At 36.2% G+C, this 26056-nt stretch overlaps 1 protein-coding gene across 1 annotated transcript; it reads left to right on the top strand.

Moving 5' to 3' along the window:
* The first annotated feature begins 3857 nt into the window (after positions 1–3857).
* Positions 3858–26056, top strand: LOC149225746 (alpha-mannosidase-like). Its single transcript, XM_089375142.1, has 7 exons — positions 3858–3972; positions 4062–4152; positions 23434–23547; positions 24137–24229; positions 24498–24545; positions 24756–24824; positions 25505–26056. Exons 1-7 carry the CDS (start codon positions 3962–3964, stop codon positions 25697–25699), a joined length of 621 nt encoding a protein of 206 aa, XP_089231268.1. The 5' UTR covers positions 3858–3961; the 3' UTR covers positions 25700–26056.

Below are 26056 nucleotides of genomic sequence, written 5' to 3'. Positions count from 1 at the left end.
TACAAGAAGTGAAGTGGATCCGAACCTTTACTTCAAGGTTGAAAATGATAGACCTCTCATCTTGGTACTTTATGTGGACGATCTCTTTCTGACAGGTGCAGACCCTCTTATTTATCAATGCAAGAGGGAGTTGACTTCCGAATTCGATATGAAGGACCTAGGATTGATGCACTACTTCCTAGGCTTGGAGGTTTGGAAAAAGTCAAGTGAGATTTTCCTTTCCCAAAGAAAATACATTGTGAAGCTACTTGAAAGATTTGGGATCGTGGATTGTAAATTCGTGACTGCTTCGATGGAACTTAACTTCATGAAGTTATGTGGAAGTGTTGCTAGGACCGATTTGGGAAATCCTTCTAAGTATCGTCAACTCGTGGGGGCCCTGATGTTCTTGGTGAACTCTTGTCCAAACATATGCTTTGTAGTGAATACATTAAGTCAATTTATGGTCGAGCCTCATCACATACATTGGATTGTTGCCAAGAATCTCTTGAGATATCTCCGGGCACAATCACCTATGGATTGAGATACACTGTCGGGAATTTGAGGCTCCATGGTTATTTTGATGCTGACTGGGCTGGCAGTGTGGTGGATTGTAAGAGCACATCAGGATGTTGTTTCTCACTAGGTTCTGCTTTGATATCCTGGATGAGCAGGAAGCAGAAATCAATTGCTTTGAGCACTGTTAAGGCCGAATATATTATTGCAAGTATGGCCTCCTGTGAAGTTGTTTGGTTGAGGAAGCTCTTTAGTGAGTTGTTTGGGCATGTGCAGGATACCACTGTGATCTACTGCGACAACCAAAGTGGGATTTGTATTTTTGAGAATCTTGTGGTTCATGACCACTCCAAGCATATTGATATCAGGTACCACTTTATTCGAGATATGGTACAACGGGGAACAATTATGCTCCATCACATTGGTACTAATGAACAGGTCGCATATATTCTTACGAAGTCCCTCAGGAAAGTCAAATTCTTAACCTTCTGTGAACGACTTGGAGTCATGGAGAGACCCTCTTATGAGGGTCCCGTTTGAGTTGGATATCAAGCTCTGGGAGCTTCGGGGGACTCTGGGTATTTCTTGGAGCTATGAGTGACCATAGGATGAGTGGTTCACCTTTTCCTAGTTGTGCGCTGTGTACAGGGTGAGTGGTTCATCTTCCCCTAGCGGTGCGCTGTGTACAGGGTGAGTGGTTCACCTTCCCCTGTGATACCTCATGATGGTTGATATATGCATAAGATGAGTGGTTCACCTTCTCCTATGGCATATGAGTAGGATGAGTGGTTCACCTTCTCCTATGGCATATGAGCAGGATGAGTGATTCACCTTCTCCTGCCAATATATCCTACCCATGCAGTCTGAGACTCATGGGAAGTACCTCACATTTGACCAATGAGTTCGAAAATGAGGATAGGGACCATAGTACTATCGACGGATGCATCGTGTACTATCGTACTCCCTATGCTAGGATGTTTGATATTCATCTGGGATCAATAGAGACTGACTTCGAGTCAGTGGACAGTGGTATGATACATTCTCGATCATTTCTTCTTCATTATTTCTTCATGGTTCAGCAGAGCATAGCATGGATGACAAAGATGGGACAGATTGTCAGATGATTTAGCAGGAGGATTTCTCCCTAGTTGAGAGGGAGTGTTAAAATTGGCAACTAGGGCCAAACTTCACCTTGGACAACTCATATGATGGAGATGATATTTTTATTGGATTCCTCTTTCCAAGAGGTGCAGGATTGATCTAAAGATCATCTCATTCTGACACGCAGAAATGGAATTATGAATTTATTTCTTCTATGGACAAATTGCCAAGGTCAGCCTGAAGTCTAATGTAGGCTGATGAAGCCCAACAGACGTGCCTCTTCACCCTCAAGGTTGTGTATAAATAGAAGAAGCATTTTCCTCATTTGGATACACATCTTTCTCTCTCCTCTCCTCATTGGTTCGTACAGCAAAGGAGCAACTCTTCTTCTTCATGTGTTGACTTGGGTTGACCAAAAATTTCACGCTAGAATTTTAGGATTGTTTTTGGGCCATCTGTAGCAGTGTTGACTGAGGGTCAAACTCACTCCTTTGACTGCATTTTTTAGGCAGGAAATCCGATTTCCTTAGGCTGCATCTCTTGGAACATAAATTGGGGAATTTGTTGTTGTTTGACCTGCATTGACCGATTTTGACCGAATTTTCAGGACTGTTGGGCTAAATCGGATTGTCTTTGGAGGCCAAGTGGACTAGGATTGACCAAGCTAATTTGGAGGAGACTTTCTGTGGTTTGACCAATGTTGACTTTCTGGTTAGGGCATCATGTTGACTGTAGTTTGACTGGACTGTTTTATAGTGATTGGGCAAGTAAATTTTGCATAATGTACTCTCTCTCTCTCTGTTGAACTTTTGATTCAATAAGAAGATTTCATCAAAGGGTTTTCCCCATATGGGGGTTTTCCCCTGGCATCTGCCAAATGTTGTGTCCTCTTGTCTTGGCTTGTCTTTTGCGTATTATTTATATTATATCTGCATTTATTATCAATGTTAATGTGATTGCTTATCTGGAAATTGATATTGGGCTAATAAGAAAAATTGAAGTAAATTGCTCTAAAGCATAGAACATAACATTGTTATCTAAAATTAACACAATCCCATTGACCTACTTATTGTAGTCATTTGTTAGATATTGATAAAATTATCCAAAGCTATTTAAACTTTTGAGTTCGTGAAATACATGATTTAATTTTCCAACATAATGAATAATATGCAATCAAGATAGTACTACCCAGATAGAATATACTTGAATAGCGCTGAAGTATTTGCTTTTGCACTTTCACTATGTATTTACATTGGTTATACTTTTGAGTCCAATTGACCTACTTATTGTGGACATTCGTTGGACATTAATTAAAATATCTGAATTTATTTAGACTTTTGAGTTTATAAAAGACAAGATTTATTTGTAATATTAATTTCCGCACCTAAAAAATAATATGCAATCAAGACAGAACTGCCTAATGGTGCTCACTACTGTAGTAAATCGTGTCATGTTAAGCAAGATTCCAGGATTTTGTGACACGCTAAAAAATGTTGGTATACTATCTATGAAATATCACTTTCTAATATGAAAAAGCGAGGAGAGTACGTGATAGTTCATAAGAATTCTGTACTAATGGATTTCTTATCAGATGTTAGCGAGGCTTTGTTCCTGAATAAAACAAATTTACTGGTGTGAATTGAGCATCTTGTTAGAACCATTTTTAACCTTTTTTTTTTAAGTTTAATGTATGTAATCAAGCTAATTGTTATGGGATAAATTTTGAGGTTTAAAATGGATTTTCTAAAAAAAATAGTTAAAATAATAAAATAAGAGTAATGAATTTTCAAAGCAAAAAAAACAAACTAATTTTTTAGTGTATTTTCAGTTATTTTAAAGTGTAAGTACTCATTGGATGCAGAATTATATTCTACATGCTTTTGATAGATCTACCACATATTTTCTATTCCAATTTATCTCACAATGGTTCTATTAAAAATATGCAAAGTGGGAACTCATTGGATGTGGAATTTAATTCCACATTCAACAAATGCCTAAATTTTGAATTTTGAGAAACCTGGTAAGGAAATAAGTTGTATAGGCATTTGAATTTTGAGAAACCTTACAGGGAGAAAGTTTTAAATACAATTAAAAATTTTATGTTTCTCTTGCCCTCCAAAAATATTTTTTTCTTATGGTTGATGTCATCATATCTAATCCTATTGGTTATTTTAAATTTGATGTTGGTAACACATTTTTTTTTTTTTTGGTTGGTTTTGAAACTCACTTTTTACCTCAAAATTTGTGTGATGTGAATGTGCAGTTAAATCTAGGCATCTACTTGAAAGACAATAAGACAGATCTTTCTTTACTTGTTGATCGTTCCATCGGCGGTTCAAGCATTTTTGATGGAGAACTAGAGATCATGTTACATAGGTTGACATTGATTTTTCATCGGACTTGTTATTATTTATGTTTCTTCAATCATGTATTTTACTAACTGCTACTCACTTGTAAATGCTCAGGCGATTGCTCCATGATGATAACAAGGGTGTGGCTGAAAATCTGAATGAGACCATATGCTTTGACAATAATAGGACTTGTGAAGGCTTGGCAGTAAGTTCAATTTTCATCCCACAGTTCATAATTTTTGGTTTAAATGCTTTTTGAGAAAACATGACAGCATATCTAGTTGAATGTTGTAAAACTGGTTTTTCTGTAAAGGCACAATCTGACCTCAAGCCTTTTCTCTTGTCCTTTAGGTAGGCATATATTCATTTTCATGTTATTTTTTAATCGTATTTTTTTAATATAAGCTGCATCTTTTCTCATGAATATATATTACTCTTTAATTGCATTACAAATGGATTCAAAAGAGAATAGAGATACCAGCATGGGCATTCCATTTTCAAGCTTTCAGGATATGGAGATATCGTTTTAGAAGAATATATATAATTAACAAATTTTCTAAATTTTGAAATTTCACATACCTCAAATTTGAAATAGGATATTTTGTCATTCATCATACTTTAAATGAAGTAAGTTCATCAAGTCTGAAATACGATGATCATCTTGGTCTTTATAGTGTGATTTAGGATATTTTGGGATTTTTTTAGCACGTATGATAGTGTAGGATCTGTTAACACCAGATCCATCTATGCATATTTGAGTGTTACCTTCCAGCATATGTTTGCATTTTATACAAAGGTGGATTCAACTTTACAGTGGTCATCATTTAACATCAATGGTTCGTGAGTAGCTTAGCCATATAGGTTAAAAGGGTAGATGCATTATTAATACAAATCTTACTAAAAAAACCACGACCAAGATCAAACTCCTACACTAGTTAAAAAAATATGAAGATAAATAAAAAAAATGGGATACCCCAAAGGCAGTAATGTAGGTTAATAAAATTGAGAGGATTTTCACTATGAACCCACTTTATGATGAATTAGAAAAGATATCAATAGCAATCATTGTATTAAAAGGTGATACTTATGATTGTTTGACATGGTTTAAAAAATTTAGTAGTTTTTTAAACCATTGGAAAATGTTCATAAAAGGTTTCTTAAAAGATTTGAAGACGGCATGTTTCATTAATTAGGAATGTGAGGAAGAGTCATAGTACATAGATTACACACAAAAACGATTTGTATATTATATTTCAAAACCAAAATACATCACACATATATAATGTTAATGAGATCCAACAGATCCTAAACTAGGAGAGTATTGCTGAGAAAATCTCTTAACAAACCAAACCTGTCTATATACTATTGTAAGAGTTAATTCCAAGTCCCTCCCTGAATGCTTACATTACAAATTTAATATTACAAAGATTAATACAATTCACATATAAGTCATATTTGTCTGACCAGTCTTCATCAACACTCACATTTGCTTTGGAATTTCGTAGACACCGCTTTTTCTTTACGACCCAACTTCGACCTATCACTTGACCTCCATTTAAAATATCATTGCCTCTGACCATCGTTGATGAACTTTGTAGAATTGACACTTCATGACTTCCCAAAGGACAATCTCGACACTGAACCACCCTATGGACTAACTCACATCTATAAAAAATGCAGCGAACTACAATTTTGATAGTTATATAGGTGAGTTGTCTGGACACTGAGTGTATCCAGCCATCAATTATACAATTGACCTTTCTAACACACAAGGAACTCATAAAAATAACCTGTAACTGATGCTCTTAAAGCCCGAAGGACAACAAAACCCACCAGCATATAACGACTCACATAATCAAAATAGCGATATGTTCTCTCGGCAACAAAGAACATCGAGAACCACTAATTTAATTATATTACTTTGTTCATCAATTAGTTTTGCGCTTTTTAGAAAACAAAACAAAACATTACTAATCACTGCTTTGGAAGAGTATGAAGAACTCTTTCTTAAACTCATCATCACCGTCACATGTTATCCTTGGACCAAATTCCATTAATGGTAGCCTTGGATCTCCATACTTCCCTGTTATTTATTAGAGTCACGAATTCTAACAAAATAACTTCAAATTGAGGTCGTGAATCTCAATATGCCCTTGGACCAAATTCCATTAATGGTAGTCTTGGATCTCCATACTTCCCTATTATTTATTAGAGTCACAAATTCTAACAAAATAACTTCAAATTGAGGTCGTGAATCTCAATATGCTTTACTAAATCCAGGATTGCAAAGACATTGAAAATAAATAATCATCATCTTGCATCTTGCCCATATTGTTATAACTCCATATGTTGGCCATCACCTATCAAGCCTTCAAGCCTAATATGTAATGCAGGGCTGATAATTTTTGCATTGTGAAAGAGACCTCACTCATTGCACGTTAAGGAACAAAGTCAAAACTAACAGCAGTGACACCGAAATAAATATTTTACCACCATTATTGCATTTTACCGAAACCATTGCAGCAAACTGGATGTGTAAGGATCATTTCATAAACATAATTGTGGCATATCAAAACATACTTACAACCAACACATGGTGAAGTTTGTATGGAACACATTGTATGGGGTGATTTTTACCATAATTCAGTCGAGTCAAACCATACGAGGTCTTTGTCGTGCTCGTACACCAAACTAAGGCATACTTTAGGCTTTCTCGCACGATGAAAGCATATCTCTCCCATATCAATTTCATATTTAATGAACTCTCTCTCTGGTCTTGTGCTACTGCTCGTGGTGGCATCGTCCTCGATGCTAAGCCCGAGCTTCAACATTCTAAGGGTTCTGGCAGCAAATGTGTTTGGCTCCACCAAACTGAACCCAGAGGTGAAGAGGGTGGTCTCATGCAAGAGCAACACCAAATCCTTCACCAATTTGTCATGCTGGTCAGCCTTGGCTCTCTTTCTCAAATCTTATGTAAGATTCCTTTTTCTTGATATGGTCAAAGTGGACAGAAGCTGCCCATGGTATTTACCGCGGCATTTGCCCATGGTATCGGTCCATTGTATTTGCCTTTGCTTTTCAAGGGAAAACAATACAATAAGGTTTATAGAGAGTCTATCAAGCCTATACAAGGGGATAGGAGCTAGACAGTGGGAGCATCCTGAGTTGTTTATCTATTTTGTATTTGTTGAGAACTTAGTGAGGCCAGTTCTAGTTTGATCTGAAGGATGAAAACCCCGTGGGTGTACTCTGTCGGGTGGATCCATCCCGGTTCACGTTTGTGCTTCAGTGTCTTTGTTTTCTTGTGTATTTAGTCGTTGTGTATCCCGAGCCAAGGGCTCCATTATTTTGCTTGTAGTTGGGCATGTCTCGTTTCTCATATATTAATTGAAATAAGGGTTGCAATTTTTTCAGATCCCTTTTTGTTCAATGTTTGGTTGAAAGTGCTTTTATTAGAACACCTAAATTTATCAGATTTGATGGTTAATTTTGTTGGTTGGATCTTACAATGGTATTAGAGTTGTGCATCTTGCTAACCTAAAGGTGTTTTTATCGCAAATTGAAGATCAAGAGAAACTAGTCTTCGATGATTCTCCATAATCACCCTAGCTAGTAACTCGTCCAATTTCGGTGTTTTCTGCGACTACCCTAGTTGGATGAATAATTTTATCTGCAGGAGATTGCAGGAGATTTATTGTTATTTGCTGGTGATCTCAAATTCTTTGTCAAAGTACCAAAAGAAAGGTCGTCTCCTGGAAGTTGAATTTAATCCATAAAACCCTATCAGATTGAGACATACTTTCAGTGGAAGATCTAGTCACATGGGCCGCATCTTTTCAGCACTTCAGTAGGCCGAGACTTATTTTAATTGTTGTAGGTCACGTCCTTGCGGCAAGTATTCACCACTGCATTCATATCAAAATCCGTAAAGCCGAGGGTCCATTCGAGAAGGCCATTCGTACCCAAAATTTGTTTATAGGCCAACAGGCCATACTCTGTGCGCAGTAGCTTGACCACGAGGCTGAGTAACGCTACCCTACATCCATTATGCAGAAGTCTAAGACCGAGGCATGCTTCTTCTTTTTTTAAATAAAAAGGGGTTGTGAAAACATTAATTTTAAAGGGGAAAAGGTTTGAATTTTTAGGCCAACTAATTAATATTTTATCCAATGGGCAAATTATTTTGTTAAACGGACGGAGAGGTAAAATCATTTATATAAGAGGGTCAAAATATCATTTGGATGGTCGAATTATTAATTCGAGGGGAAATTTAATTTGCAAAGGCCATGAAAATTATTTGAAGTTTAGAGCTTTTTTTCCCCTTGCAGATCTAGGGCAGCATTCACCTGAAGCAACGATCCAATTCACGAGCAACCGAGTTAAGCTTGTATCAATACTATAAGGCCAAATTGTTTTCTACCATTGTTGAGAGCTCGATTTGTGGGAGAGGTACTTGTTCCGAAATTAAATATTGATTGTGTTCAGAACTTCTAGTGCTAAGGACGAATTCATCTCCATTTAGTGGATCAAATACCAGGGGTTTGATGGTTATTTTCTAAGCATATATCAGGATTAAGCTGCATTCAGTTCATCTCAAGTTCAGAGAATAGAAATGCCAAGAAGCAGTGTTTGCATTTCTCCTTGACAGTGCCATAGATTGAATTTATTAAGTGACGAGCTTCATCTTTTATCAATATTAATTGATTTTCTATCTACTTGAGGATCAAAGTGGAAGGAAATCCCGTATTCAGAATGTATAAGAGGGCCGAATTAAATATAGAAATATCACAGTGAAGGCCGAGAAATTTGTATTCCAATCCCAAATTAGAGAGGCCGAGAGCTCATATAAATAAAAGTTGATTTGTCTCAATTTCTAGAGGGACTGAGATTGGTTTATGGAGGCCAAACTACCCGGATTAGTGTATTAGTCCTTTCCTGGCCTATACGTTCCATATCTGAAGCAAGACAGGTATAAATCACAATTTTCAGATTTTCATTAAAAACAGGGTTTATGACCAAGGAAGGTTGTGTTTGTCATCTTTTCTCCAAGAGATAAATCATTCACCAATTCTCAGAAATATTAGTACCCCAAAGAAGTCTTGATCTCTGTCTAAAAAGGGAGGGCATAATTATTAAGAGTCTCTAGGGACTGTGTTATTAGAAGACCAAGCAATATATGTGCTTTTCAGATATAGAGGGTCGAACTCTGAGCATCAAGGAGCCAGCTGACATTTCTACTCCTGATTTGAAGATTTCCTTGAAATGGCAATCTTGAGGATGAGTTTGTTGAAGCTTGGGACAAGTTGCAAGAAGTTTAAGGGTCAAAACTCTCACTATGTAACCTCACTTGGACAAATTTTTGTTTGTTGGCTGAATTGTTTTCTCAAGGATTATGGGTTGCAACAGAACTTTCTTGAAAAGAGTCTAAGGAAGGACAGGGAAGAGAGGCTAAGCTCTTCGCACTTGGATCATAGTTGCAATGAACCAAGTCAGTGATAGACCTTCGTAACTTAGAGAAATTAGACACATGTCTATCCAAGGTGGGGCAACTAGAATGGAAGAAACTCAATTGGGCTCTCACACCATTCATGCTTGCGTTGATACAACGCAAATTTTGGGAAAATCCTTATGAAGAGGCCAAGCTCACAATTGCTTCTTGGCTCAGCAGGACCATGGCTTTAACATCGTCACTATCGCCTTACAATAATGATATCATGAGAGAGACATTGCCGCTGATAGTAGAAACCCTTCAAGGGTTGGACAACATTATGCTTCCTACCTTTCAAAAGCGGCGCAAAATTTTAGAAGTCATGGCACCTTTATGTTAAATTTGGAATGCGGTGACTTAATATTTCAAATGCTCTGAAACTTTTTTACTGACATTACATCAGCTCATCCCAACTAGGTCAAAACAAGCATGCAAAAGATTGTGTACTTGTTCTTAGAAGGACATGCTGACATTTGTAAAATACTAGGATCCAAATTGTTGACCATTTGGAGAAAGGAACTAATTGTTTCACCAACCGCCGATGATCTAGTTGAAAAGTTGGTCATGCAAAACATAAAATTGCTCAGAGGAGTGCTGACTAGGAAGGAGTTGAAGAGGATTGATGGAGGAAGCAAGAACAAAGAAAATAAAACTTGTAGCAAGAATGAACTAAGAAGGAGAGGCCTATGTTTTATCTGTAAGGGACCTTGGGCACTTAACCATTCATGTCCAGGTGAAACGAAGGAGGCAACAAGGATAGAACAAAAGGAGGTTCCTCTAGATCATGAGGATTCATCTAAAGGATTCGAGCAATCAAGTAAGGATGGTGAGCAACAACACAATGTTATTCAGAGAGACTTGCAGGACAAGCTAATGATAATCAGTCAGCTTGACAAAGTACATGGGGAAAGGAAGGAGGTAATTCTTCCTAACGATACGGTAGACTCTTGTAGAATTGAGTCCATAGAGCTCCAGGAGGACATCCATGAATGGTATGAGCAATTAAGTGTAAATAAGAGTCTACCAGCGCATCCATGTTTGACAACTAGAGAGGATGGACAACAAATTGTCCCCATAGGTGGAGAAGGCCAGGAAGAAGACATTCAAGGAGACTTAAGTGAGGAGCCAGTAATGGTAAACCAACATGATGAGCATGATCATAAGGGGAAACATGAAAAATGTAGTATACAGGATAAGCCATTTCTACAGAGTTGGTCAAAGGTTCAAGCTAGAGTTATGATAGTTGAGCATTTGGTGTAGACAGATACAGAGGAATTCAGCATGGAACCAAAATTGCCAGTAGAGGACTTTCGGGAAAAGGTCATGCATTTCATGACAGATCTTATGATGTTGAAGCAGAGAGTTTGAGCAGTCTGAGACACTCTCTTACAGGAGAATAGGAAAATTGAGGAGCTCATAGGGTATGTGCCGAATCAATGACCAGGCTGCTTAGTGTTGAGGAACGACTCAAGTCCCTCACAAGGCAACAAGAGGAGTAAAATTGTGAGTTCTATAGCAACCCTCTACAAGAGTACATAAATAAGGCTTGCAGCACTACCAACTTGTCTTTATACATTGGGGAGAACAGGGCAGAATTCTCCAAATGGATCATGTTGGATGACTGAGTGGAGCAACATGAATTGAGCATCAAGCAACATCAACGTAGTAGAATTATTCCATGTGCAGGCATTCATGCATTAGATCCTTACCACGAGATGGATTGGCGAGAGATTATGGAACGAACAAAGTTCGTTCTTAAGTTAAACACTCCAAAAGACTTGGAATATGTAGACCTCCTTTTGTTTTGTCCTTGACGTTATGTTGAAGTACAAGTTGAAGGGAAAGGAATAAATATCGATCCAGTGAATATCACAACTCAAGAAGAACACAAGCCAGTTAAATAAAAGACACATTTAGATGTTGTAGTTTAGACGATGAACATCCCAAGTGAAGGCTCTGTAACCAACTCAACAACATTGTCTCATGAAGTAAATCAGAATATTGCCACACACATCTCAATCAATTTTCGAATCTGTATCACTTAGAACATAAACAACAAAATTATGTTCCCAAGAATGTCGATGTCATCATAATCAATCTAGTGATGACAATTCATCACAAGTTTCTAGTAACCAAAAGATTCTACAGAAGATTGATTTAGGATGGTCAAATCCTTTCTTAGTGCGACAATTTTATTTATCACTGAAAATATCATATCGTCTTATATCAATGAAAATGAAAGTTTTGAGGCGAGAAGACATTCGAAACAGAAAAAGAGATCAAAGCGTCTTATTAGCAAGCATTGAGGACAAAGCTTTTTGAAGAGGAAGGCGGTGTTATGAATAAAATATAGATATAAATAATGTAAATATAAATATTAATAACACATAATAAATAATGATTAATTAGTTAATGAAAATATATGTCCCTAAGGACATGATTATTCATAATGGGACACCTACCTAGGGTATATAAGCAGACTCTCACTCTTATTTGTATCATCATTCTCATTCATACATTTTAATATATATTATTGTATCCTAAATGGAGATCTACATATTCCAAGCCTTTTGGAGTATTTAACTTGAAGAACGAACTTTGTTCGTTCCAGATCATGAGTTAGAACTCTATTGATGGGATGATTCCTAGAAGGATACTCTTAGCGAAGGGCATATTGCAACTTGGGCTCCTAGGAACGAACAGTGATAAAGGGCTGAGATGGTAGAATAACCCACAGGTCCTTGGACTTAGGTGGCATTGGGATCCAAGTGAATCTATTGAGGGCAGGATTGGCCTGAGAATTGTTTTGGATCCAGGTATCGAAGGATCCATTCAAGATCATTTAGTGTGGAAGCATGGGAAAGCAAGCTGGTTTGTATGGGATCCTGGGATCAGTATACAGATGCTTTTGCTATGGATAGAAGTGGATTGCTTGAGGGTAAGCAATCTTTGGGTGGGAGGATTTGTAATATTTCATTTTCTTGATATGGTCAAAGTGGACAGAATCTGCCCATGGTATTTACCGTGGCTTTTGCCCATGGTATTTGCCTTTGCTTTTCAAGGAAAAACAATAAAATAAGGTTTCTATAGAGTCCATCAAGCCTATAAAAGGGGATAGGAGCTAGACAGTGGGAGCATCCCGAGTTGTCTGTCTATTTTGTATTTGTTGAGAACTTGGCGAGGCCAATTCTAGTTTGATCCCAGGGACAAAAACTGGGTGTAATTTGTCTGGTGGATCCATCCAGATTCACATTTGTGCTTCAGTGTCTTTGTTTTCTTGTGTATTGAGCAGTCGTGTATGCCGAGGTAGGGGCTTCATTATTTTGCTTGTATTTGGGCATGTCTCGTTTCCTAAGTATCAATTGAAATAAGGGTTGCATTTTTTTCAAATCCCTTTGTGTCTAGTGTTTGGTTGAAAGTGCATTTATTAGAACACCTAAATGTGCCAGATCTGTTGATTATTTTGTTGTTTGGGATCTTACATCTTATTCCAATGTAGCCATGGCAATAAAACAACACTTTGTCAATGCAACAGATCTTAGATCTTGCAATATGAAAATTGTTGACAACTCACATGGCGCAAGTTCTCCACAATACTGAACATGTAATTGATGAAACTTTACAACACTGAGTGTCCCATGGCTCAGACCAAATGTTTCAAACAGATCCACCATAGGTTTGCGGCTCACAATGGCTTTCAAAAAAATGAGCACCAGATTAGGGGTATTTTGAGGCCTAAAAGAAATGTACAACCAAAATAATTTTTTTAAGAACCAATAGGATTCAAAATGATGATGTCAACCATGGGGGATGATTCACCATTTTTGGAGTAAAAATGTAAAAAGATTAAAAAATAATAAAACAATAAAACTACTTTTTCAACTCGTATTTTCAATTTATCTCCCTAAGATTTTACTTAAATTTCAAGTGTGAGTATTCGTTGGATGAAAAATTTAATTCTTCAACTAAAGAATACCCATATTGCATACTTTCGATGGAACCTGCTACACGAAAAATGTGAAATACATGAAAAAACGTGATTGCAATCATGTCTTTCAATTTCTCATTTCTCGTGTAGCAAGGTCCATCGAAAGTATGCAACATGGGTACTCCTTTGATGATGAATCAAATTTTGCATCCAATGAGTGTTGTCGCTCGAAATTTGAATAAACCCATAAGGAGATAAGTTGAAAATACGAATTGAAAAAACAACTTTTTATTTTCCTTCCAAAATTTGATGATGTAATCTAATCTTATTTTATTATTTCCACTATTATTTTATAATTTCTTTAGGAGACCCATTTTATATCTCAAAACTCCCCTAATGTGGTGCAATTCACAACTCCACATTGCAAGCTTACACTTACAAAGACAACAACACACAAAAATATTTTCTATCACAACAGAAAACACACACCTATGCTATGCTAATTTATGTACAGAGGATCAGCTCTCATGCCTCTCACATCTTCTTGGCCTTCCCATAAGGAAATTAAGCCAAAACAGGCTCTCATACCAATTTAGGAATTTGAGATTCACAGTGCCCAGATTATATACAAAAACAATTCATATATTACACTGCAAAATCAAAATACCTCCCACATATATAGTACTAATCAAATCTAAAAATTTTCAAATTAAGAAAGTATTGTTGAGAAAATCTCTCAACAGCTTAATCCACTCAACAAACCAACCCTACCTATTATATGCCTTATTCCGCATTCATTTTATACCAAACAAAAGCAATTAACCAATCTAATTATGATATGATTGAAGCCTTAATGATTAGATTTCTCAATTTTATACATTATCAACTATTAAAATGGTATTTTTCGAGATTAAAATCCATTATCAGGCTAACAACACCTAATAATTTGAGTGAAGCTAGAAGTATCGTAAAATGATCGCAACAGAAAAAGACATGGTCGCAAAAAGTAAGAACCCTATTTAGAAAAATGCATAGAGGAAGATTCGCATAGACAAATGCGGAAGGAAAAACCAGAGGAGACAAATAAAATAAAATAATTCTATTAATGTGCAACAAATAATTCTCAAATGGCGGTTTATTGGGCGCACCTTTTCCTTCTTCCTTCTTCTATTACAAAAAAGATGACCTCTCTGGCAGCAAACTTCTTATGGGGCGGTCGTTCTATCCAGTCCAAGTTTCACTTAGCAAAGATGGAATTATTATCAAAGCCGAAGAAGAAGGGCGGCTGGGGCCTCCTGAATATGTCTTCTTTTGGGAAAGCTCTTCTCTGCAAATCGCTTATCAGAGGTATCTATGGTAAAAGCCAGTGGAGCAGCATTATAAATCAAAAATATCTTAAAGGGAGGAATATGGTCTTCTGGTTCAGAAGGAAGTCGTTGGGAATCAGGTCCGGCTCCATCATTTGGAAAAGCTTCAGAAAGCTTCAATCCTTCTTCTTAGAAAATCTTAAATGGTCCCTCTCATCCGGTTCCAGTGTTTTTATCGGCCTCGATCCAACGCAACATAATCTGGAATCGTTGATCTCTCCAGATTTGGTTCTCTTCTTCCTTTCAAAAGGTCTCTTTACATGGAATAAGTTAATTCAGTCCTGGATTTCTCAAGCACCTGTTTGGAAGAGCGCAGATGATCTATCCATCCCTCCTTCTCTTCGTCCCTCATGGGATTCGGCTGTCAACAGTTTCTCCAGCAAAGGAAGATTGCAATCGGGCTCTGCTGATGAACTCATCTGGTCCCTTGAGAAGCCTGCCCTTCTAACTTCTGTTAAAGAATTATATGCAGCCCTCTCTTCGGTCCGGCCGCCTCCCTCGCCTCTCTTTCCTCCCCCTTTTTGGAAAGCCTCCTGCCCGCTTAAGATGATTCTATTCTCCTGGCTTCTTTTCTCAAATAGAAATCTCTCTTGGGAGGTCTTGCAAAGGAAAGGCTGGCAGGGGCCGAGCCAATGTCAGATGTGCCGCAACAGTGCTGAATCCAACCTTCATATGTTCTTCCAATGTGGCGCTTCCTCCTCAATCTGGTATGTGCTGTCTTTAATCTATGGTTTTTCTCACAGAGTTTTTCCTTCTGTTCAGGATGCCTTCTTCTGGTGGAGTGCGCAACGTCCCTCTTGGCGTTCTCTTTTCATCATCACCTGCTGGTTCCTTTGGAAGTGGAGGAACGATCATATTTTCCAGAATTCCAGTCTGCCTCTTGACTTCATTTTGACAAAAATCTTGGGATATTTGCCTTCTGAGGATTAATTTCCGTCTTGGCATTTTTGTCTTTCTCATTAGGGGCATTTTTGGTTAAATTCAGAATTTTAAAATCTTGATTTAGATGGTTCCTTCTTTCTGAAGTCTCTGTAGTGCCATGCACTCATAATTTTTGTTTATCTCTAAGATCCATGCAATGCTGATTCTGGACAGTAACAGGTTTCTGTATAATTTGCATCAAGGCCTCATGCCTTCGCTTGTATCTGGACTTTTATATACTCTTAATATAAATCATGAAGCTTTTTCTTTCTGAAAAACAAATAACCCAAATAGATAAATGAATCTGCTAAGTGCGATAATATGAACATGTCACCGTGTTCTGCTATTTCCCGAATATCAAAGAATGACAAACAAACGCTTTCAAGTTCGTCCCGACGCCTAAATTCATATGTAAATTCCTTGTTTTTCACAGGAATTTGTTGGTATTCAATTATTTCGAAAATTAAATAAATGCACTCTGTAAATATTCAGATGAACGGCTACGTTCAAGGTACTCTGCAATCAAAATGTTAAAAATGAAGAATAATGAAATTCTTCATAGGATACGGCTTGCCAGAACTAGAAGGGTGATAAAAAATCAGGCATCCTGCAATACGGAATCCCTTCGCATTTAGCGGCCATTTACATCAAAGCAAATAGCCCATCCACAGGCCCCACACAAATTATATACCTATGCCACCCAACGAGTATTATATTTATATATAATAGATTTCATATAAGTAGAAATCTGTTTGGATTAAATTATTATAATGTTAACCTATCCAATGTGTTTGGATAATAAATGAATATGAATAAATACTATGGTTAAGGTTATGTTTCAAGGTTATGACAAGGTGAATTTTTCAAATTCAAATTTGAACATGAATAAGTAATTATGAATATATTAGTGATGTATAAGATGGCCACTATATAAAAAGATAGGATATAATTTAAAATCTAAATAATAATAGAAAAGAAATTGTTTAATTATTTTATGTTTTGGAGTTTTTGGTTTGAATTGGGCTAAATAATTTTTAATAGGATATTGTTTTTATGTTATTTAAAATTTGTTTTAATGTATAAATGAATTCAACACTCAAGAAAACTTTTGAAACACTCAAATTATGCAAAATTCACAAATATAAATTATGATTCCAACAATTTTTAATAGAATTTCGAACAAATTTGATAAAAAATATATCTATATATATATATACCAAAAAAATTCCGAAACTTAGAGCAATTAAATTAGACTATAGAAAAATTAAAATAATACCTAAACCACTCTTTGAAGATGACAATATAAATGCTTTAGACAATATAAATGTTTTGAAAGGATGCCAACACTATAAATGCCTTGAAAGGATTCCTCGAAGGAAGATGCAAAGGGAAGGGAAGGTGCCTTCATGTTCAATTGAATTTATCTGTTGAAGTTGAGGAGGAAAGGCTACATTCCTGTCTATCATCCCCTTATCCCCTCTAAAGATGTGTCTCCTTTGCCATTTGTTTCTTCGTGAAGAAACTTGTGATAGAGGATTGCCCCCAAATACAAGAGCGACTGCTTTGGACAGATGCTAACAATATAAATGCCTAGAAATGATTCCTCGAAGGAAGATGCAAAGGAAAGGGAAGGTGCCTCCATGTGCAATTGAATTTATCTGTAGAAGATGAGGCGGAAACACTAGATTCCTGTCGATCATCCCCTCTAAAAATGTATCCTCTACCATTTGTTTCTTCGTGAAGAAACTTGTGATAGGGGATTGTCCCCAAATACAAGAGCAACAAAAGTTGATGTGCCATGTGTCTCATTGTCTTAGGAAAGTGGCTTCTTGTTGTATAGGAACAAAGGTCTGCTTGTTGGAAAGGTGAACCCTGTCCTGGGATTTGAGTTAGCAATTCCACAACAGTATCATCGGAGGGGTAGAAGACCCCTGTGATCTCACAGGTTTAGGCTCCATTGGAATGGTGTGGCTTGTTATCAGCCCCATAGCATTCTTATCCATTGGTATTACAAGGGGGAAAATTGTAATCATCCAAGTGGAAAATAACAAAGATGCAAAGCATAGAATACAAATGATTTTTATTGAAGTCGAGGAATATGTCAATTGTAGACCACACCTTTGACATTTGAAGTGGAATAGAACTTCGATGCATGTATACATACGATTCTTCTCCTAGGGGTATAGTATTTGTTTTAAGTGTTGCTTATGTTGGCGATATTGGGGAATGGGCGGAAGCTCTAAAAGCTTGAGGTAGAGCATAAGCATGGGAAGAACTAGACAAAACCTCAGTGACAGAGAAGGAATATCATTCAAATACCGAGGATTTTCGCGAAGAAGTTACCCTATAGAGTAGGTGGGGTTTTGACTCCAGGAAAGAGTTGACATTGAGATAAAAATCAAGCATGAAGAACCAGCCGGCGCTGATGATGGGCAATGGAATACCAGAAGAAGCTGCAGGTAGCATGGCTACAGGTTAGGATCCGGAGGCAGGGATGACGCTGGTGGACCTCATTACTTTAGATCTCATGCCGGCAGGCCAAAGCACAGGTGGGGCGGCAGCTACTTTGCCTTCTTCCACTTTGGAAAAAGTCAAACAGGGAGATCGGAAGACCTGGAAGGTTGGTGGCTTCATTCCTCAAATCCAAAGTGATAATGATCTAGCTGCCAAGGTTTTAACTCCTGTCAAAAATAATATTTGTTCAACCAAGCATAAGAAGAAGCCTTTATCTTATTCCCAACTTGCAAGGAGTATTCATAAACTTGCTACAACAACTGATCAAAAAAACTCCCAGAAGCAGCTAGTACATCAAGTAAATGTTAAAAATTCTAAAAATGACAAGGAAATCTCAGGTTTTGTGGAAACAAATCATTTGGGTCAAGTCAAAATTACTTCAATAGACAAAACAGGAAAGTGGATTTGGGTAAATGCAAAGCAATATCAGGGCATTTTAAGGTGTAGGCTTGCTTGCCTTAAATGGGAACAAATGAGAAGAAAACCGATCCAGAGAAAGAAAATAAATAAGAGCAACAAAAATAAAGAAGAATCAATCATTTACAGTCCCACATCTACACCTCTTACTTGGTCATCAGATCTATATGTCCAAGAACTAATGAAGGCCAGGACAAGGTTGGAGATTTTGGAAGCCAAAGAACAGGGAAGGGACCACAAAATTTTAGAGATCACAGTTGCAAACCGATGTCTAATGGAAGGTAATAGAATTTTAAAAGAACATGTAACAATGTTACAAGAGGCTCTAGAGACAGGAAAACAAGAATGGCAAAGCATGAAGACAACGTGGCAAAGCATGAAAGAATTAATAACAACAAACAAGGATGTGATAATTTCTAAACAAACTCAGGTAGATACACAAGTATCTCAGCAAACAGACATTTCCAAAGAGAAGGCAAAAAGGAACATTAGGAAAGACAATCCAAAAGAAATCAAAGCTAGAGTTGAAGACGCTAATGGTTACATAAGGATAGAGGAAGAAGAAGATGCAAGTGCTCATAGAGCACAAGAAATAGAACACAAAGAAAGAAAAGACAGGGAAACAAACTTTATTATCAGGGGAATAAGAGATTATGGGAAGAATGAAAGCACTCTCAATTTGACAAGAGACTTTATGAAAGAGAAACTACATTGGAAAGGGCAAATTTTCCAAGCAAGGAGGGTTGGGAGGATATGTGAAGAGAGACCTCGACCCATAAAAGTCACCATGGAAAGCGTACAAGACAAACACTAGCTTTTGGGCAAAAAGAAACTCTTGAAAGGCTCACACTTCTTCCTCGATGAAGATTTAACCAAAAAACAACAAGAGGAGAGAAGGGATGAAGTGGAGAAAATTAGAACAAAAAGAAATGAAGGGAAAAGGGCATGGTTATACAATGGTAAAGTCGTTATTGCAATGTTTGGGCCTCTGGGCAAAACAAGGCAGCAAGCTGGCAGTAAAGAAAAAACAAAGAATTCGATAATAGGGACGAAAACAACAAGAGCAACATGGATGAAAAGGGGTGAAGACTCAAATTTGAGTCTTATGTGCCAAACTGCGTAGCAGTTATCTAAGTTTAGTTTGTTGGAATTGTAGAGGTTACCCTTGGAGGAGGGGACCTGGGTTAGGGCCTATCGCGGAAGGTAGAGACATAATTTGTCTCACAGAAACTCATGAGCAAGATTGTTGCAAAACCTCTGTGTTTGACAGTTATTTGAAGTTGGAGTTTGGAACAAGATAGCAGAAAATGGCAAAGGGTATGGGGGAATACTAGTTTTAGTGAAAGAAAAAGAAGGTTGTCACATTCAATTAATTAAAGAAGATGTAAATAAATAATATTTATGGTTGAAAATATCAGAGAATGAGAATCACATAAGAATTGCAGTATGCTATTTTGCCCCTCAAGTCTCGAAAACTTACAAAAATAAGGAGCTGGACATCAAGGATCCCTAGGCAACTTTAAAACAAGATATTGTCGTGTACTCTTAGCAAGGAGAAGTTCTTTTAGTGGGAGATTTCAATGCTAGAACAACAAATAATCAAGCTAGCATTCTTTGTTGCAAAGAGTATAAAAATCCTATTTGACTCACTAAAGAGGAGAATCCCCAATGGGTGAGGTGTTCAGAAGATGACAAAGTTAGCAATCATTTTGGAGAGGATTTGCTTACACTGTGTGGGGCTTTCAACTTAATTATTTGCAATGATCTAGATAGATGGAAAAGGTCTGGGAACTTCACTTGCAACACATACAATGGGGCAAGTGTCGTTGACTATGTGATTGTGTTCACAAGCTTGATAGAAAAGATAGATGAAGTTAATATTGGAGAGGATATTTTGGACTTTAAATCAGACCATAACCCAATTTATATAAGGTTATCATGGTTAGAAGAAAGGCGGCATAGGAGGAAAACCCAATGCTTTTGACAATCATTATCAAGGGGCAAAATTATTCTAACACAAAAAAATAGTACTATCTTCAAGACAATGTTAGAGAGATTAATTCAAAAGGAGAAAACTGGTTTCAAAAGTTTCAATAGTTTTGAGTTAACAAATATAATTCAAAGTGCACTTGAGAAGTGCAAAAGAACAAAAAATAGGAAATCATAGTCAAATTGTTTTCCTATAAATGCTTGGTTTGATGAGGAATGCAAAATGGCAAGGATAACCTTGAAAAATGCAGGAAAGGAGAAGATGAATGTAAAGTTATATAAGCATATACTAAAAAGGAAAAAAGATGAGTTCATGCAAACAAGGAGAGAAGAGTTAATATATTTAAGCAAGAATAATCCAAAGATTTTCTGGCAGGAACTGCAACCAAATAAGAAGCAAATTGAACATAATATTACAGCCAATCAATGGTTTGAATATGCAAGACAATTCTATGAGAAAGAATCTGAGGCAAAGCCCCCCCAGGATCAACACAACTTCAAAGCTCTTCACGTTACAGGAGGTGGAGAATGGAATTAAGAAGATGAAAACAAGAAAGGCAAAGGAATTGGTTGAACTACAAGCAAAGTATCTAAAATGGGGAATGAACGCTCTGGCACAGCACATCATGGAAATATTCAATAGCATCATTCAGCAAGGATTCCCAAGAGACTGGACAACTAGCCTAGCAATACCCCTTTTTAAAAGTGGAGACATTAATAATCTATCCAACTATAGAACAATTATGATCAATCCTTTGTTTGCAAAGCTTTTCAGCAGCATGGTAGAAAACAGAATTAGTAAGTGGGCAGAAGTAAAAGAAAAGAGGGCAAGAGGACAAGCAGGTTTTAGGCCGAAGCATTCTACAGTGGATCATGGTATCACGTTGAGACACATTGTTGAAAAGGTTTGGGAGGACAAAGAAGAAGTATTTTGCTGCTTTGTTGACTTCAAAAAAGCATTTGACACAGTCCCTAGAGATAAGTTGTGGCGTAGAATGGAAGAACTTCAAATTCTTGTGCATTATAGAGCCATTGTCCATAGACTTTAGGAAGAAGTGAAAGTCAAGATTAGAATCTCAGCAGGTATTTCAGAAAGCTTTAGAAGTGACATTGGAGTCAAGCAAAGTTGCCCTTTATCCCCTACTCTTTTTGGTTTATATATTGGTAAATTGGAAGAGTGGCTAAATCTGCAAGGTGGAGATGGTGTTTAGTTGGGGGAGTTTGTGATAAAGGTTCTTTTATATGCTGATGATATTGTAGAGTAGTGGGGATGCAAGTCAATACTAGCAAGACCAAAATAATGATTTTCTCTAATAAAAGGAAGCAGAGCTAGCATACTTTCTTCTTTGAAGGCAACATTCTTGAAGAGTAAATGAGTACAAGTACCTCGGGATTGATTTCAACAACAAACTCATTTGGGAGGACTGTAGAAAGAAGAGAATTTTAGGAGGCTGGAAAGCATTATATGCTTTTCAAAATAGATGTAGAGCAGCAGAGTTATGGGATTGGAAAATGATTAAAGTTCTTTTTGGACTACTAATTTGTCCAGTGATGTTATATGGGTGTGAATTGTGGGTTAGTAGCACCCCCATCTCAAAATGGAAACAAATTGAGAAAATCCAAAAACGCTTGATCATGAGCAAGTTCAAAATAAAAAGTTTAGTACCTTATGAGATAATGTTGAGTGAAACATGAACAACTCCCATCGAAGCAATTGCTATGGTGCGGCTCATAAGATATCTAAAAAGAATTGAGCAAATGAGAGTAGGTAGATGGCCTAATGTTATCTTCAATGAAGGCATGAGTGAAAGAAAGAAAACATGGATGAAACAAAACTACACATGGATGCAAAAATGGAATATCTACCTCAATGCCTGTCCCACAAATAACAAGGAGCTAAAGGATTTTGTTATGGAGAAGTTTCGTAAAAAGGTATGGGGAAAAGAGTTGGGTAGACAAAAGAAATACTACATTGAGGAATTTAACCCTACGTGTGATCTACGACAAAAAGAGTTCATTGGAGCTAGCATTTCGTGGAAGGCAAAGGTTCTTATTTCTCAATTAAGGACCAACTCGCATCAACTTCGGTGTAAAACAAGACTTTGGAAAAGGCCTAAAGAAGCTTGGGAAGAACAGGTGTGTACATTTTGCACGTCTAGGGCAGTGGAATCGGGAAAACATTTCATTTTGGAATGTGATGCATTCAAAGACATCAGAGAAAATTATGAGAACATGTTAGCATCAATTTCTTGGCATTGTCTTTTTAGCAAGGGGATTGTTGGAAGGTTGGGCAAGCTCATCATCAATTTGAATAGGAAAATGATTGAATTGCAAAAAGCGAAAAACAGGGAACTAATGGTCTCATAGACTATTTTTAGTCTCGTGGACCTTAAAATACCATACCATTTCATTTCATTACATACAATTCTTCTTCTCGGAGCAAGTTATAGTATTTGTGGTAAGTGTTGCTTATGGTTGTTTTTAGCATGTATATTTTTTTTAACAAGATGAGAAAATTTATCAAATAATTAAATTGTTAAATTAGTAGTGAGATTGTTATTAGTAATTGTTATTTAAAAATATAAGATAATTTATTGTTATTATTTAAGAAAAACTATATCACCTTATTTATTAGTAATTTATAAAGAAATGTGAATCTTGACCATTAACCTTTTTCTTTATCTCTAAAAAAACATAAACTCTTAATCAAATTTTTGTAAATATAAAGATAATGTTACAATATTATTGTCAGTAAAATATTTTTAAATTTCTGTACCACAGACCATAGTACCTAGGGCCCCTTAATAGCATTCTTCTGGCAATGGCATATGCATTGATATATTTATTATTTTGATGATGCAGGTTCAAGGTAGAATCTATCTAAGTGTCAATTCTGTGGGAAAAGCTTCAGAATGGAGGCGTACAAAGGGACAGAAAGCACTGCTTCCTCTTCAATTTTCATTTGCCATAATACCAGTAAGTTTACTGGGATTCCATTTATTGTTAACCATTTTGAGGAGGCTAAGAGATAAGTCTCCCAGTTATTATGTATCTGTTTTTGATGTGGATCAGCTCAGATCGGTTTTCCTTCATGGAGAGACATATCTTCTAGTTTTTGTTTCTAAGTTTAAGGCAGGGACATATCCTCTAGTTTTTGTTTCTAAGTTTAAAGCTTTCCAGTTTTTAAATAGCTTGATTATGTACTATCTGGAACCTTTATATAGTCTCAATATAATACAATTATGCTTTTTTTTCTGAAAAAGTCTCCTAGTTATTCTAGGAAAATGGCGCTCTCCCCTGCCAGTTAATGCGGTGCACTTATCTTTCTACCAAAAGGAGGTTTCAATTTTTTTGGATATTTGTTTACTTCATCCCAGCAATGGATAAACCTAAATATTTTGTTTCAAATCAAGCCAGTGCTTATGAAATAATGTTCATGGTGTTTTCAAGAGAAGAAAATATCTCCTTTTAATATGATAAATTAAATTGTTGCGGCCTTATCTGCTTATGGTTATCTAAATGACAAATAAATCACTAAGGAAGTCCATTATATTTAATGGAACAGGATAGTGAACAAAATCAGATAAAGAAACCTCAATATTCAGCCATGGCAGAAGACTATGAGCTACCACCTAATGTCGCCATCCTTACACTACAGGTATTTTCACGCGACCCTTATTCTTTATGAGTTACCTTCAACACTCTGCATTGACTTATCATTATAAGTGGTGCTTTCGATACCCATCGACGACCTATTTGGTCATTTCTGGACATTAATGTAATTTACCCTTTTCTTACTAATAAAGGCTTTTTTTTTTTTTAAGTATGGAATAAACCTAAAAGCTATATGCCTATTCATGATTTCTAAACATTAAACATTCTAGTGTCTATGTTTCACACACATAATTATGCAATCTTGAATGCAGGAACTGGAGGATCAACAAACCTTATTGCGTCTAGCACATCTTTATGAGGTACGAAACAACTCAGTAGTAGTTGTCACCTTCCTTGCATTACATAGAGATCTTTGAAGAACTTCATGACAATGAAAATGCCGTAGTTGTACTAATTTTTATTATCTAATCAACTGACCGCAACAAGAAGACTCGATGAGAGCGAAGGGGCCGAAAGAAATTTGATAGGTGGCAGCTTCAGTACTTACAGTGCTTTTTGTGCATGCACAGGTTGGCGAAAGTGCAATTTTTTCGAAGACAGTAACTGTTGATATCTATAAACTATTTGCAGACCGCAAGGTACAAGAACAGCATTGGCTGTCCTCTCTTTTGTTTGCTTCTCATTGTCAATGGTTTGCCTATTTTATTGTTCATCCTTTCGTCTTGTATCTCTCCTTTTTTTTGGTTTGCAGATGCCTTAAGCGTGCATGCTCACGTTCAACTATCATTGCTTGTGCTTTTCAGTTACATATGAAGTTTTTATTTTTTTACCTTGAATGCAAATGAATTTGCATGTAAGAAGCTTTGGATTCACATCTTTAATATCGTTGTTGATGTATGGATTTAAATATTTAGCTATGTACATTTTCGAGGATAATTGTAAATGTATAATTCATATATACATATAATTCTAACTTATTAATTTTAAATTATTATATTTATAATTTACTATGACAATAAGTGTTAATGTTTTATCTTTTATAAAATAGTTTAGGTTTGAAAAAGAATTTAAAAAAAAAATAAAAATTGTGATTTTTAGGAGGCTTTTTGGCCATTTTTTCTTTACAAATGTAAGAATTTTTTATCATAAATAAAATAATTTTATCTGTTAAGAAAAGATAAAAAAAAATTATTTTCTTGTTATTTTCTCTTTTATTTGAAATGAGTGGGTTTTTAGCCATCTTAAAATTAAAATAAGTACTATGTTCCTTATAACCAACCATATTAATTGATGAAACAATTTTTTCATGATTGTGCAGGTTAAAAAGATCGTGGAGCTTAATCTTTCTGCAGCTATGGAGAAGTCACAAATGAAGAAATTAAATTGGAAAGTGGAAGGAGAAGATAATACTTCCCATAAAATTATTAACAAAAAAACAATAAAAGACGGAGAACACATAATAGAGTTATCACCAATGGAAATAAGGACTTTCCAACTTGAGTTTGATGCTTAGTAATTTTTCTTTCTTTGAATACGAAGGAAAGGAAAATTAATATAGGAATAATTGGGCCGAAAATGAAGAGATTAGATTGAAAAGTAGAAAACATGGATAATACCTCCATGAGATTCTTAGCAAAAAATAATAAAAGATGGATAGCCTATAAAAGAATTATCACCAATGGAAATATGGGCTTTCCAACTTGACTTCGATGCTTGAGTAATTGATTTGATGCTTGAGTAATTTACTATCCTTTTAATATAGAGAAAATTTATGTAAAAATAAATGGGCATCTAATTTGTTAGATCCTATTTGTTAAGTATCTTCATTTTAATACTAAAGAAAATAAAATAGTGATAATTGGGCATCCCA

This window comes from Pinus tabuliformis, chromosome J (genome assembly GCF_031772625.1).
Source record: "Pinus tabuliformis cultivar Carrire ecotype Pingquan chromosome J, CPIR1, whole genome shotgun sequence".
NCBI lineage: Eukaryota > Viridiplantae > Streptophyta > Pinopsida > Pinales > Pinaceae > Pinus > Pinus tabuliformis.
The sequence above is the reverse complement of the archived record's forward strand: the minus strand, read 5'-3'. Positions and strand labels throughout refer to the sequence as shown.